We start from the raw sequence: 16,669 nt of genomic DNA on the forward strand, positions 1-16,669 counted from the left end.
ATTTAAATAGTTTTAGTGCTTGATCTTTGTTTAGATGCTCTAGAAGATCATTAAAGTTGTCCATATCTGTTCTGTTCGTTGTTAAATCTAGTAGGTGGTGATTGGGAAATTGCGTATGAGCAAGTAGAAATCCCGCAGGTCTAGAGACCTGCCAGCAGAAATTCTGAGAAATATTTATAATCGCGAAGAGAACGGGCTAGGGCCAGAAAATTACATCAAAAGTCAAAGTCTTACCTTGTATCCCACTATCAAAGACGATTCACAAAATCTAAAACTCACTAATCACCACTGAAATCAAAAACATTCTTCGCAACAACAACAATCTTGCCGGTATTCAACTTCTGCCATCTTGAATTCCCGATGAGTACCATTTTTAACCATTAACATTACTGACAGGATTGGTGAAGCACTAGGGCTTTTCATATTCTATCTGTAATGAGAGTTGTTTGGGAATGGCAGATTTGTGAGCATTTAAGCTCGCCCTCTGAGGACAGTTGTGTTAGTTATTATCAGTTGAGAGAAGAATAGCCTTCGGTCTTTTGTGTTTGTAGTAATCAGTCTCATTGTAATTGACAGCCTTTACGATTAGTGGGTTTGAATGTGAACTTGACTTCACGAAGAATTTTTCTGCAAGATTACGAAGAAAGGAGGAGATGTATGGAATGCCGGTTTCTCGGTGAATCTGTGAATTTCTGATGAACCAAGGTGCATCCAGAATCATCCTAAGGCATTTGTTTTGGATTCTCTGCAATTTCGAAATTGTTGATATTGAAGTGTGACTCCATGCTGGTGAGGCATAGGTTATGACTGGACGTATTACCATCCGGTAAAGAAGCAATTTATTGTGTAGATTCAATTTGCTCTTGCGGTTAATCAATGGGTAGAACTGTGCTATTACTTTGGAAGATTTGGAGTCAATGAGATTGATGTGCTTCTTAAAAAGGAGTTTTTTTTATCCATTAATACCCAAGATATTTAGTCTCTGATTGCCATGGGATCTTATGACCAGAGAGCTGGATGTCTTCTTTAATGCAGACCTTTCTTCTAGAAAACAACATGGCTGAGCTTTTGAGGGGGTTCACTTGAATCCTCCAGTTGGTGAACCAGTTTGCTAGCTCATTGATACTTCCTTGGAGTCTAGTGATTGCTAGGCGAGGGCTGAGCGATCTAGCTAGAATAGCGGTGTCGTCAGCATAATGGACGTAGTAGTTGTTCTTGAATTGAGAGGAATATCTGCCATGTAAGTTGTGAAAAGTACTGGGGCCAGAAGAGAATCCTGAGGTACTCCCCCCAGAATTTTGCGCCTTGATGACACAATTCCATTGAGTTTTACTTGCATATATCTTTCATTAAGATATGAATATATGAGTTTCACTAGTTTAATTGGGATATTGTTTTCAATTAGTTTGAAGATAAGCCCTTGATTACAGACCTTATCAAAGGCCTCGGCAACATCCAAAAATACAGCAGAAGTGTGAAGGTGCCAGTTAAAACTATGAGTGATATGTTATGTTAGTCAGTGAATTTGTTGCACTGTGCTGTGAGCTTTGCGAAACCCAAATTGCTCATTTGGGATTATTTTCTGTTTGTCCACTACTTATTGTAATCTTGATAGGATGACCTTTTCCATTACTTTGCCAAGACAAGAAAGAAGACTGATGTGCCTGTAGCGTTGGGGAAGTTGTAGGTTATTACCAGGCTTTTCAGAGGTATAATGTCCGCGATTTTCCAATTTGTGGGAAAGTACTGGAATCTTAAAATGGAATTGGTAATATTAACTAGATGAATTATGGCTTTCCGTGGGAGTAGCTTTATTATTCTATTGGTAATGCCGTCAGGGCCAGGAACCTTTTTATTCTTCAGCTGGGAAATAATATTTATTAATTCTGTTGGAGATGTGGGTTGAATCATCCTTAGGCTGTCTTAAGTGCATTTCTAACTTTACGATGAACTTTGTAAATAAGATTGGTATTTAAGTTTGTGTAAGATGGGCTGCATTGATTTTCCAGATTGTCAATTAGGGCTTCGACTTTTTCTTCATCTGAGTGTGCAATTCCAAGATTGGTCTTCAAAGGGGGAAGTGGTTGTCTTTTGGTACGAAAATATTTTATAAACTTCCACATGGAGTTATCTTCTGGGTTGATTTCCATGAGTTTCGATTCCCATTTGGAATTCCTGTGCGTCTGGAGGGCTTCTCGAACCTGTCTGTTCAAGAAGTTTAAGGTATTTGTCATGCGGTGCTCTGGTTTTGTGATATCGCTTTCTGGCTTTGTTTTTGGCCCTAATCAGGTCCATTATCTCTTCTAGGATCCAGTTAGGAGCGTGAAAGACAGTGGTTTGAGTGACTGATGCTATTGCTGTGTTGATTTGCCTAGTTAAATTGCTTACAGCTTGGTCTATTTCTTCTTTTTTACGAATGACAGGGGGTGGACCGATGTGGACTGGGAGAACCTTAGAGAGCTTGTCCCATGGTAAGAAAGAATGATGGGGAGAAAGCTGATCTTGAAGTCCTAACCTGAGCAGGATGGGATTATGATCTGAGTTAAGCTCTTCTACTCACTCCAGCTGGTATTGATATTTGATGTTTCTGAGGATAACTATCTCTAATACATCAGAACTTCCTGATGGGCTGTAGTGGGTCCAGCTACTATTGATGAGTTGAGTAACGTGTAGTTAAATAAGGTACGGCCTTTGGAGTTGATTGACGAACTGAACCAAGCTCTATGTTTGGAGTTCAGGTCTCCTGCTATAATTATGGAATCCTTGGAGCCGAGAATGTAGTCTAAGTCTGCTGTCAATAGTGGAATGCTGGGAGGATTGTACGCTGCGTAGAATTTGAGTTTGCCTGCGTTATTAGTGTGCACTTCCAAATCTGTCACCTCAAGGTTTAGAGTTTGGGGATTAGCGAGTTGTGGCTTAAATAATTTTTAATAAAAATAGCTGTCCACCTCCACTAGAGTTAAGTCTGTCTGTCCTATATAAAATATAACCTCTTAATTTTGGGTTATTTGATGGTCTGAGGTGGGATTCACTGATCAAGATTATGTCTGGATTGTATCTTTTTGCGAATTCTTGCAGCTTGAGAATTTTGTTTATTAAGCCATTGGCATTCCATGCTGTTATCATAAGGGAATTCGGTTTAAATTTTTTAAACATTATAGAGAGCTGTTAATATGGATTGAGTTTCTAGATAGAATCTCTTTCTGGAAGATGGTGAGGTGCTTGCTTTGCTGAATTCATGCAGTATTCTTGCAAGTGACGAGGTTAAAGCTGATGTGAGATTTGAGCTTGTTCGCTCTTGCGATGAAGGAGTCTGGGTTCTTACCGCTTCCGCATATGATTTGGACATGGATGTAGGTCGAGTGCAGCCGAATGTGAATGTGAGGTATTATGATCTGGAGGGCGACCTGTTTCGTTGATCTACGGTTTTTTGGGTGAAAAAGGCATCCCTTGTAATTAGAGGGATGTGGTCCTCTACAATTGGCACAACTGGCAGGTGTGGTCTGGGCTTGGTGCAGGAGTTAGTTTGGTGACCCTCACCGCATTTTAGGCATCTGTAGGCAGCTCTGCACAGATTTTGGGCATGCCCGAACCTCTGGCATCTGTGGCACTGCCCTGCCGATGTCTTCTTCCTTAGAGGTTCAGTTGTGGTTTTAAGCTTACAAATGTCAGTAACTTCATAGATTCTATTTTGTGTGTTGGAGATTTCGACCAACACCAGTGGCATTGGAGTTTTATCTGACCTCAGTATTCTACTGACTTTGGTTGGCGTCAATCCTTGACTGATGAGGTCAGTTGTGATCTCATCAGTTGTGATGCCCTCAGCCACTCCTCTTAGAACCACCTTTAAGTTCTTCTCGCTTGCTAGTGCAAAGGTGAAATGGCAATTTAGAGTTGTCCAGCATTTTCGTCATCATGCGGTAATCTGTGACACTGGTAGGATGAATCTTTACACCCTCTTCAGTATTTCTTGCCCAGGAGAAATTGATATTTTGTTCCCCTAGGGATCTTGAGACTGAGGTCCCTTTATCTTTATCTCGAAGGATAACTGGAGGGACCCTTTCTTTTCTGTCTTGGGTGACCTGATTTTGGAGAGTTGTTACATCATCTTCCATTCCGTCTTCCAATGTTCTGCGTCTTTTATTAGATTGTTCTTCCTGTGAACAATCGAACTGTCGGGGAGTCTTTGTAGGTGGAACAGGTGTAATGTCCTCTTCTATGTCTAAATTATCATCTTCAGTGTCATTTACTTGAGTGAAGAGATTCAAGCAACAAGGATAATCCGTTTCAAAAATCTTTAGTATGAATTTGAGAATGTCAAGTGACATATCTTTGTTTAAACGTTGTATGGCGTCCTTGATATCTTTTGCATTCTCCATCCTTGTGTACAATGGTGGAAGCTTCCAAAGTCTTATTTCTGACGATCTAGGTGTGTAGTGTATTGACAAATCCCTTAGACTTACTCAAGAGTCTACCAGCTAAGAAATGAGTAATCACAAAAATAGACAAAACGAAGAACGCTTACCTCTATATTTATCATTCGAGAATCCAGAAACTATCACACTTAATCAAAAAAAAAAAAAGAAACGAGAGACTACTATGCGAGCCGCCATATTTTTACTCTCCCCGATCCCCGATAAGTACCTTATAGTCCTTATAAGGACTGGCTTAAAGGGGCGAAGCAAGAATGCTTTTCATCTTCCCCGTTATCTGTAGAGGACAGTGTAGGGATAAGGTGTTATTGAGCAATTAAAGCTCTGATCATGGCAAGAGGGTAACAGCAATAGCCGAGCCTCAGTTAGAGCGTCACTGGCTAGAGCATTGCCATCCATTACCCTCCAAGGGTATTGGATTGAATGAATCAGTCACCGCATCTCACGGTCGATTCCTCACGCCCCGATAAGTACGACGTTGATGTTTGTCATTTGTATATCTAATATTGCTGAAACATTATGGTGTACGGTTCCTTAAAAATGTTCCTACATGATAACGCTCCTTATCAGAAAGCAATGGTTATAAAAAAAAAAAAAAAAAGGTTGACGAGAATGACATCGAAACATTGATCTGGCCAGCACTGAATCTAGATCTAAACCAGACAAGAACACTGTGGAATGAACTAGAAGGCAGAATTAAGGCATGGAAAAGACGGCCTCATCATTAGTGGAACTTATTAATGGAGTAATGGAGCATAATTCTACTAACACTTTACAAGAAATTAGTAGAAAATCTTATAGGGTGCATGAGCACATCCTAATACCAAAGAGTGGACAAAATATTATTCATTTTATGCAAATAAAGAAGTGAATTATTTATCTTTCTGCATGTCCATAACTTCTTATAAAGTAATGTGCAACATTGTGAAATAAATATGAAATAAGAATAAAATGTATTTTAATAAGAGGAGAGGAGAAGGACAGCATTAGTAGTTAAAGAGACCATAGCGAGAATTAACACGCATTTTGTCGTGTTTTTTTTTTAACCAGTTATTTGGAGGTTGGGTTGCGAAACTTAGGTTAGGTTTGCGAAACTTTTTTAAGCCACTTCAGGCCTCCAATAAACGGGGAACTAGTTTCATACCGTGCGATGAAATTCATCTTCCACATAAACACAATAATAAACACAATCGCTAACATCCATGTCATTGGGGGGATTCTAACCTGAAGCTTGTTGTTTGGAGAGCGAGCTAAAGATCTGGTCAACCAACCGGCATTTGCGCCATTTGCCGCTGATTGGGCCAGGCGGCAAAAATATTTACCTATCCTGTCTTTCTAGCAAAAATAAATTATCATTACCACCAAATAAAATTCACCATAGAAATAGAAAAAGAATAAACTGGCATTCTCAGATGTTTTAAGCTGTTCTCTCCTTCAGATAAGCTAAGTATCTCCATCTACTGTAAATCGACTTTCAAAAGGTAACTGCATACAAGAGCAGCTTCCCATTCTCTTTCCCAAAAAACTGGAATCAAAAAGACTCTACTATATTTAGGCTCATTTGTATGCTCCAACCACCATCTGGATCTCAAACAAGAATTTTCTTAACGCATTATGAAAACAGTACGGAATAGTTCTAATTACAAATATTTCTGTATTTCTGAACCGATTTCAAGAATCCTCAAGAAATACACCTGCTGCCTGGCATCCACCAAGTTCCCTCTAATTACCGCTCTCCTATTTCAGGCAAACTAGACGCTCTGTGGAGAAAAGACTACAAGGACACCAATATTCTTACATCACTGATAAGAAATTTGAGATATGTGGCCTAATGCAGCATAGGATTAATATCAAATATAGAATCTGGTAATAATCTCTGGTCTAGATACGCCTTCCACGGATGCCGCTTCAAGGTCGAACGTGTATTTAAAGAGCGTGCTGAAGTTCTGCTGCTGGATCGTCCTAATTTAAATCGGAACGACTGTCTCTCATTACCAAAAAACTGGGAAAATCTCGTTCTCATCAGACATCAATGACTTTTTTTTTTAAATCGGTTAATATATTTTGCTCACATCACGTTCTTCTTTATCATTCTCCTTATAAGTTTTGCTGATATTCTCCTTATATATTTGTTAACGTGTGCCTTTTCTCATTTGTGGTACAATGATGTATCACTTAAATATCTATTATTATACTCAAATTATCAAATTAATCATCTCGATCTCTCAGAACCTGTGTAGCTCAGTGGATGTGGCGTTTGCATACCCCGGCGCTTGACCGCACGAAGGAAGACTTGGTTTCGAGTCTAGTCGGCGACTAGAGGAAATTTTTCTAAGCCTTTTTTTCGACCGGTTCCCGAGTTAGTCGATCTCTGGCACGGGCAAGCGGGTTTTTCCTCCCGGAAACTCGTGTTTTTCATCCCGTAAACTCAAGAAAATCGACCGTAGAACCCACATTATTTCAGAAATTAAATATATTGTGTTAGGGTTAGGGACCACGAGATGGCGGCACATTTGAGCCGTCTCTCTTCACTGTGTACCACTTAATTAGTGATAGCCTTGGGCCATCTATCTCTGATTGGTACCAGTGGAGATTGAACTGCCCACTCAGTCTCCAAAAGTTAGATAGGGCTAAATGGCCTTGCCTACTCCCCGTATACGGGAATAAAAAGGCGTTAGCTGATTTTTTTTTCGTCTCGATCTCATTTTTTTGTAATTCTTTGCTGATGTTGCCAATTAGCAGTCCACGAGAACTGTTAATTATATAATTAAAAAGCCTCCATGGAGTCAAAAGCCTCATCGCGAGAGGTCCCTGTGTTACACATTTTATCATACCACCGCACTTTCGAGTAATGCATTCCAATCACTCACCACTTTCCATGCAAAAACCTTCTACTCATCTCTTTGCTCAGATTCTCCTTATAAGAAGCTTTCAGGGATTACCTCATGTTCTCTCCCTATCTTCATCCATTCTATGCAAAACTCCCTGATATTAATCTGGTAATAATCTCTTAACAGCTTATATGTCTCAATCACATCCTCTCTCCTCCTCCTATCCACTAATTTCTGCAAATTGCATTTTCTCAATCTGTCTTCATACCCAGAATTCCAGAGACAAGAAACCACCTTAGTAAATCTTTGAATCTTTTCCAATACATCTTCATCTTTTTGAAAACCTGTGCACAGTAATCCGTATGTGGCCTAACCAAAGCCTTATACATGGGAACAATAATATCCTTACTTCTACAAGTCAGTGCCCTCCACATCATTCCCATTATCTATGATGCTGTCTTCACAATTTTAGCAATATGTCGCCGAAATTTTAGATCCTGTTCACAGTCACTCCCAGATCGCTTCTCCTCTACCTATTCCAAGATATTTTCACCGATTATGTACTCTACATCCCATCTCTGATTCCCAAATTTCAAAACCTTACACTTCGCAACATTGAATTGACATAATATCCAAATAATTTTCCCATTTAGCAAGTGTGTTCAAGTCCTCTTGCAAAGCCACAGCATCCACTATACTCCTGATTTCTCCCCAAATTTGGATCATCTGCAAGCAACTGCATGGTACCATTCAGAACTCTCCCAGTATCATTTACATACAAATTAAACAGCATTAGACCTAAAAGAGACCCTTGGGTTACACCGCTAGTAACTTTCCTCTTCTGCGATATAGCTCCTCCATAGGCAACTCGCTGATACCTATCAGATAGTCAATCTCCAATCCAGCGAACTAATCTGCTGTTTAGCCCTCATCCCTCCTAATTTAATTACCAGCTTGTCATGTGGCAATTTCCTTTGAGACCTTTCTATCTATCCCAATGGCTTTAACAGGCCTTTAAGGCCCACAACCTTCCAAGCATGCTTGGATTTCGTAACCGAAATACGAGGATAGAATGGTCATTCCTATGCCTCAAGGTATTCTTGGCTGTATCCGTGTGTGTTCACGGGGCCGGTTTGCCTGCTTGCGGGATGAAAAACGCCAGATAAACTGGCGGAAAAAACCCTACTGCCCGCGCCCAAGACCGGCTAACTTGGCTATGGCTGAGGAAGATCCTTCAGCTCCTCACGTCTCCGACGGGAATCGAACCTAGGACACTCCTTCCCCAGGCATATGGTTGCGAAGCGCAAAGCTACTAGGCTAACCGCGCGGACTTTGATACCTTTGCAAAATCGAAATATACCACTGTGTACATTTAACCCTTATCCAATGAATTTATCACTTTATTGTAATAAATAATCAGATTGCTAAAACATGATCTTCCTTTAACAAACCCAGGCTGGCCATCAAAGAGTATTTTTCTGTTGCCAATCAAATTCTGAAACTTCGTCTTAACTAACTTGTCTGATACTTTAGCTACAACTCCAGACACATAGACTGGTCTATAATTCGCAACCCTAGTCGTATCACCTTCCTTACGAATCAGAACAATTTTATTCTCTTTCCACTTCTTTGTGACTTGGCCCAGCGCAAAGATATGTAAAAGCTCTTGTTAACTCCCCAAAACATTCCTTCAAAATACGTGGTGAAATAGCATCGTCATACAGCCTTATTTACATCGTTTATTCAATTCCTCATGTATCTCCTCCTCTTCCTTTCCCACTGCATTCAAGTTCTGCATGATGCCATATTCACAAGATGAAATAAATTTATAAATTGCTTATTAAAAACCTCAACTATATATCATCTACAGCGTAACGTTATCATTCTTCCATTTTTACCAATCAGTGCCATCCTTTCATAACCATTATTTCTTCTACTTACCACATATCGAAAAAATTCCCTAGGATATTTAGCCGCATTAGCTAACTGCTGCAATTTTGCTACCCTTAATATGCAAGTCATACCTTCCTCACCTGCTCTTTGTACTTCTCATGCAACTGGTTGTAATACCCACTCATCTTGTGCTTTTTTCATGATAACTTCTTCCAGATTGAATACCTTATCTCTTGATTCATCATTTCACACCTGGTCTATTTAACCTCTTGACATTGGAACACATTCTGGTATTGCCTCCACCAAACAGTTCTCGGTTAGAGCCCAATCAGCATCGATATCCTTTCCATCTAGTTCCTCTTTCCAATTTATTGCCGCAAGCTGTTCCTGAGCTTTTCATAATTATCAGCCTTATATGACTTCTCACCCTGCAAATGATAACCACATGGTCACTCTCACCAACTGGTGGAAAATTTGACACCTCATTTATAATAACATCATCTGATGAAATGATCAAATCCAATAACCTTGATACTCGTGTACCGTCTGTTATGTACTGCCTAAGGTAAATGTCTCTCAAAAACTCCAGAAAATCATTTTCTTTGGCCCCCAGATGCAGTCTCTTGATTCCAGTCTATTACCATAATTATAATGATCACTCGTTTCTTGCTAGGCAGGATAATTTGTCTTTACATTTCCTTCTTACTACCCTCCATATTACCAGGTCTATAGCAACACTCAACTAAATATTTCATCCTGTTCACTTCTCCTGTTTTTGCGTAATATTTTATGTAAGTAGCACACACACACACACACACACACACACACACACACACACACACACACACACACACACACACACACACACACACACACACACACACACACACACACACACACACACACACACACACACATACACACACACACACACACACACACACACACACACACACACACACACACACACACACACACACACACACACACACACACACACACACACACACACACACACACATACACACACACACACACACACACACACACACACACACACACACACACACACACACACACACACACACGCTCTTACGTTTTCTGTAGTTCGCACACGAAATAAATAAATAAACCTTACCTCACCCTGTCTTCACAAAAAATATCATATCCATTCATCTCTATTCCTGTCAGGATATCATCCTCATCTAACCATGTCTTTCTTATATCAACAATTTTGGGACGAATAAATTCAATCAATGCAACAATTTCGTTCCTCTTATTTCGAATACTCGTGGCATTAGTAAACAAGCATAAGAAATCATTTCTGGTTCTCCAAGTTCTAAGAACATCGCTTCTCCAATGTTACTCTTCAATATCTTCCCAGGTCCCTTCAACTATATTTTCACCAATTCTACAACTTTCCTCACAGCCAAATTCTCCAGTCCCATCCCAGACCATTTGATCATTTTTCTCAGGACATCATCCTATGTTAATGATGTTTCACTAATACCAATATTTTAGGAGAGATTACATTCACTCAGTGTTACTGATTCATTCCCTTTATTCCTAATGCTCCTGGCATTAGTATATAGCAAAAAAGCAACTTCTCAGTACTACTTTCTCTATAAGCGACAGCTAAGTCATTACTCTTGCCCCATATATCTATCATTGTTCTTAATCTCCAGTGCACTAGACGTTCATCTCTTCAATCAACTTCTCCACACGAGGCTGTACTTCCTGCTCTCAACTCTTTCAATTCTAGTTTCTCTGTCCGAACATTTCCACTTGATCAGAGAACAGCAACCTTTCCAAAAGCTTGTGTCCTTCTCAGATACAGCTCATCTTCTGCACACTTCTATCATCAAATGCACTCCAAATATCAACATATTCTCGACTTATCTTCTTACTTATCTTCTAATGAATGATATGATTGCAAGAATGCAATCATATCATTCATTATCACTGTTCTTCTACTTAACTCTGCATTGTCAAAGCAAGGAAATACACTCAACTACCCTATCCTTTACCCTTTTCTACTGCACAGTCTGAGGGATAGGTTAGTGAGTGTACTTGTGTAATTCCTCGCTTTGACAATGCACAGTTAAGTAGAAGAGTGGTGATCATGATTTGCTCTGAGATCTTTCATTTCTTCTTCTTATCACGCTTTCCCTTTCTTCCGAACTTTCACAGCATCCTCTCATTATCTCTCTTTCTAATGTTCTTTCATTCTCTCAGCTTCCTGTCGCTTCCACTCTCTCCCTTGTTCTCATATTCACCTGATTCCCTTTCTCTCTCCGACCCATTCTTGTTCTTGTCGCATCAACTAAACTATTCTCAAGAGTCCTAATATTTATATTCATTGTCCTCAATTCAGCTCTCATACATTCCGCTTCTTCTTCTCTGACTGCATTCATTTCTCTTTCGAGCGTCGCAATTGAGACATTGTCGGGCCAGTAATAAAAGGTTTTCACATTTTCACAGGACTGTAGTCCGCAGCAACTTGAGTTTTATATTTAGCACTATCAACATTAAATGGATGGATAACTGGAGCAACACTCCGCTTCAGTTTAGTCAGTGGAACTGAGACTAGAACTGATTGGCTATTGAGTGCGGTGTTCCTTTCCTCTCTTTACAAGCATCGGACTCCTTCCAAACGCCTTTTAGTGTCACCTCTAACTGAGGTGTCTGTTTAGCTAACCGATCATTACTTGAACTAGGGATAACAGGCGCCCCAGATAGGTCCATACAATTTACCGAAGAGCTACTTTCGTCACATTAAAAACAAGCAGAGGAAGCTGTCCAAATGATATCAGGGTACTTTGATGATGATTATTTTCAGAAGATATATCATTTGTTGTCATAATCTGTGATAATGGCGGTAACTCTATATCAATTATTGTATCGTCTCTAGATCGCTATCTTGCCACCATTACAGAACACTGAATATTGAAAAATGATGTTAATGTCATTACATACACGCCAGCTTTTAAATTCCTATATTAGAATTAAGACTCATAATCTTTGTAGTAGTGATACTAGATTTGTTATCAGATCTGTAATCTAGTATTGTATTATATATTCATGCAATGATTTGTATGGTAACATGCATCTTGTGATTTTTATTTTTTTCTTTAGTAAACTATGTTGTCATACAGAAGGAAACATTCACATTCAAGTATGGTAAGTGATGAAATTAATCCAGTTACAATAGTTATTGTACTCAAAAATAATTTATTCGACAGTGTGATTTTTTAATGTACTTTTTGTTTGTATTCATACAAATAAATGACTTTTCTAGTGAGTCTAGTCGGAATGGCTGACGTTTGACAACACGGAGTGCCTACAATTGATCCATTGATATCTTGCAAGAATAGCGTTTTAAGTGTGCACATTCAGTGTTTTCACTGAGTTCTTGTTTTAACGGCATCTGAGCAACCCGAGTTTACTCCTCGTTTGAGAATATAGCCTGAATTTGTTCTTCAACGAACAGAATGTTGTTTTGTGAATATTTTTAGAGGTGATTATTTTCATCACTATGTGTGCGACCACCGCCGCTTACTTATTGGAGTCCTGAAGTTAGTTGAAAAGTTCCATGTCTCTCTAGGGCAAGGTTTATAGATTATCTAACCCTTGGCCCACCCACGGTAAAAAATAATAAAACAAAGATAAACAATTCCATCATGTCTTACATTACTTAAATATGCATCTTGTGCTAGTGTAGGGCCAAAACATGGAAAAGTGAACATGTCGAAAAAATATTAGGCACTTAATTATCCATTATTGCTATTTATCTATTCGTATACAGTATTAATACTGTATGACGAAGTTTCTCAGCATATAGGTTAATTTTTCAAAATAATTACGATAAATCTTATATCGCCTTTTTATTCGCTAAATGGAACAGGCAGAACTCCTTTAGTCCTAATCAACCTTTCGAAATCCGTAGGCAGCCTGTCCTCAATCAATAGATCAGTTCATGACTAGAGTTTTTAAGTCATCACTTCTGATGATTTTAAGGCTTTGGTGACGAGATTATAAGATAACTACAGCAATCTCGTATTTCAAAACTCTAACTGTGATTACTGATTTAATGAAAGTTCGACGGTCGATTTTTTTTAGTTGCTTGTTTATAAACTCATTTCAGTTATTTCATTTCCTAATTGATCCATTTGATGATTATCCTCATCATGAACATATCCAAGTCTAAAGGACTCGTGATGCATGCAAATTTCGAGTCATTCTGGATTATTATTATTATCATCTTCTTCTTTCCTCTTCAATATCTTTGATATCATGATATCAATCAGTTGTCTCTTAAAGGCACAATCTTCAAATATTCAAATGACACTGCAATTATCCATTCATATGGACAAAAGCACTGCTTGTCTACACGAAAAAGACTGTTTTAACTTCTAGTTGTTAGGGGGACGTGTCTGTGCCTTTCTTCATCGGATTCCAGTGTCCATTGATCTTTGGCATTGGCAAGTAAGAATACACAGAGAGGCAGTTTTTTAACCCTTCATCTTAAAATAGTCAGTCGTAGAGTCCTCAGTATTATACAAGAAATATGAGCGTTAGCGTTTAGGATTAAGTGATTTTGGCAGTTGTCTGTTGTACCTTTACCCGAACCTATTGATAGCTTGCGTTCACTCGTTGGAAGAAAAGGATGAAGACAAGCTGTCCAGATTTCTTGGCTATTAATTTTGGTAAAAAGCTGGCCTTCTTAGCCCTATCTGACCAAATCTATATTATTATTCTTCAGTTTCTCCATTCAGCTATTTTTTTTAGTTGTTTATCAAGAATGCTTTCATATAACTTTCCTGAAATATCCAGATAGGAAAATTTCTCTCTAATTCTCATTTTTATCACTGTAGCGATATATATAAATATGAAACAAACCTTACTTACTTACTGAGTTACTTACTGAAACTATAACAATTTTAAACTTTCCAATTTAGACATAACAGGAAATTTTCTACGCTGATGTTTAACACCGTTTAATCATCTTTTACCTCATTCCATATTTTATAATAAATTACTCGAGACTGCCCACTTTCTTCAAAAAGTTTGTTTTGATGGGATGAAGTGCTATCTACTAGGGCTAAAAGCAATCTGCCCATTTCCTTTTGGTATGAAAGGGTTAGAATATGTATCTTAAAGCCACCAACACCTTTTATTCCCTATAGGGAGTGGACAGTGGTTTTAGCTCAGTTTAACTTTTGGAGACTGAGGCGAAGTTCAATCGCTACCTGCATCCAATCACAGATAACTGGCTCAAGAATATCGTAAATTATAAATGGCATCCGACGAAGAGCGGCAGACAAAGCCACCATCTCATAGTCCCTATCCCTAACACAGAATACTATTGCCTAAACCAGAATTGGTTCTAGGTCTCTTTTCTTGAATTCAGGACACGAAAAACTCGAGATTCGAATAGAAAGAGAATAAATTGCCCATGCCAGAAATCGACTAACCTGGAAAGCAGTAGTAGAGATGGCTAGAAAAGATGCACACACACACACACACACACACACACACACACACACACACACACACACACACACACACACACACACACACACACACACACACACACACACACACACACACACACACACACACACACACACACACACACACACACACACACACACAAAATACCAATATCACCGATATATTCTTGCATTTATTCCTATTAAAGAATTGTTTCCTCACTTCGCGTGATTCCTAAAATTAAACACGACATACTAATATTTCATGGGTAACTTTTCGACGCTTGAACATTGCATCACATTCTCGTTAATAGCCGCAGGTTTGCGGTCACAAACACAGACACCTTTGAACCTTTTGAACAGATGTTGCAGCGGGTAAATTCTTATAAACTTTGTGGCTGGATGGACCTCAATCCCTTGGATTATAATCCTTCACCTCTACGAAAAATGTCTTAAATTAATAAGAATGTATCGAGCACCTGGCTCACCCATTTTAGGTCAGTGTGGGAGCGTCTGTACCGATGAGCAGAGCCACTTTCGGACGCTTGTGTTTTCATCTATCGTTTTCATCGTAACTAGATGACTCTCGAATGAGTTGATTGGGATGATTAACTGCTTTTGTGAAATATGTAATGGCAGTATTACGGAGAAACATGTGAATATCAGTAATGTCAGCTTCTCAATGGAGGTGAGTATTCCTGACAAACCACGAAGCATTGAATATCATACGGAGACATTTGTTCTGGATGACCTGTAGCTTTTCGATGTTACCAGGGGAGGTGTGACCCCAAGTCGGTGATCCATAAATCAATGTGGGTCTAATGATTGCTTTATATATTCGTTGTTTGTTTTCAGTGCTGGCCTGGCTTCTTCGGTTGAGAAGAGAGTAAAGTTGCATAATTGAGGAGTTTGACTAGCTGCAGGCATAATCGATGTGAGAGTTAAAGTTGAGACGGTTATCTAGTTGAATACCTAAATATTTAGTGCTGGGTTTCCATGGAATAGCTGTGTTGAAAAGTTTGACTTCTCCTTAATGAGATGCCTTCCGTCTTGTGAAGAGAAGGCAGAACTTTTGTCGGCATTCACAGCTATTCTCCATTTCCTGAGCCATTTTTCTAGGTTTGTTGCTGTGATTTGTAAGCGCTGCGTAGCTAAGTTCGGCCTGAGAGATCTACTCAAAATTGCCATGTCGTCCGCATAACAAGCTGTGGTGGTTGATTCCATGCTAGGGACGTCATCCACAAAGATGTTAAAAAGCAGCGAGCCTTGAGGAACACCTGCAGTGATCCTTTTCGAAGAAGATTTGAGTCCTCTCAACTTGAGCTGAAATTTTCGATTTTTTAGAAAAGAGTCAATAAGTTTGGTAAGGCAGAGCGGAACTTTGGCAAAAAACAATTGATAGATGAGGCCTTTGTGCCAAACCTTATCAAAGGCGTTTGCTACATCCAGAAAAATAGCTCCTGCGTGTGGTCGCCAGTTGAATCCAGTTGTGATGAATTCGATTAGCCTGTGAACTTGTTGTGTAGTACTGTGCTCGGTCCGAAACCCAAACTACTCTTTCGGAATTGTGTTGTTTTTGCTCACCACATCTTGAAGTCGATTAAGTATGACTTTTTCCGCAATTTTTCCCAAGCATGAAAGGAGACTGATGGGTCTGTAACTTTTCGGTAACTGAGGCGCTTTTCCCGGCAGCTTATGAATGAGGATTATGTTTGCTTGTTTCCATTGAACAGGAAAATAATTTAATCTGAATATTGCATTTGTAATGGCTACCAACTGCAAGAGAGCTTTGTGCAGAAGGGCCTTGATTTTTTTTCTTGTTAATTTCATCAGGACCAGGGACTCTTTTGTTGTTAAGCTTCCTAATGATTGAGTAGACCTCTTTAGGTGAGGTGCGACAGATATTTTCACTGCAAGGCTGCTGGACTCGACGCTGCATTTTCTCTATGAAAACCAAATCCGGATGCGCATAATTAGGATTGCCTGAAGTTGAAGAGGATCAGCGAGAGCTTCTGCCTTT

The 16,669-nt window shown here is 39.2% G+C and overlaps 1 protein-coding gene across 1 annotated transcript in view; it reads left to right on the forward strand.

Moving 5' to 3' along the window:
• LOC150108654 (BAI1-associated protein 3-like) overlaps window positions 1-16,669 on the forward strand; it is a 175,549-nt gene that overhangs the window by 38,131 nt on the left and 120,749 nt on the right. Inside the window, exon 4 of the mRNA XM_090390496.1 lies at window positions 12,293-12,337. Coding sequence (XP_090246622.1) covers window positions 12,293-12,337 — 45 coding nt within the window. The remainder of the gene's footprint in view (window positions 1-12,292; window positions 12,338-16,669) is intronic.

Source organism: Typopeltis vanoorti, chromosome 3 (genome assembly GCF_054136105.1).
Source record: "Typopeltis vanoorti isolate ZY-2024b chromosome 3, IOZ_Tvanoo_1.0, whole genome shotgun sequence".
Lineage (NCBI taxonomy): Eukaryota > Metazoa > Arthropoda > Arachnida > Uropygi > Thelyphonidae > Typopeltis > Typopeltis vanoorti.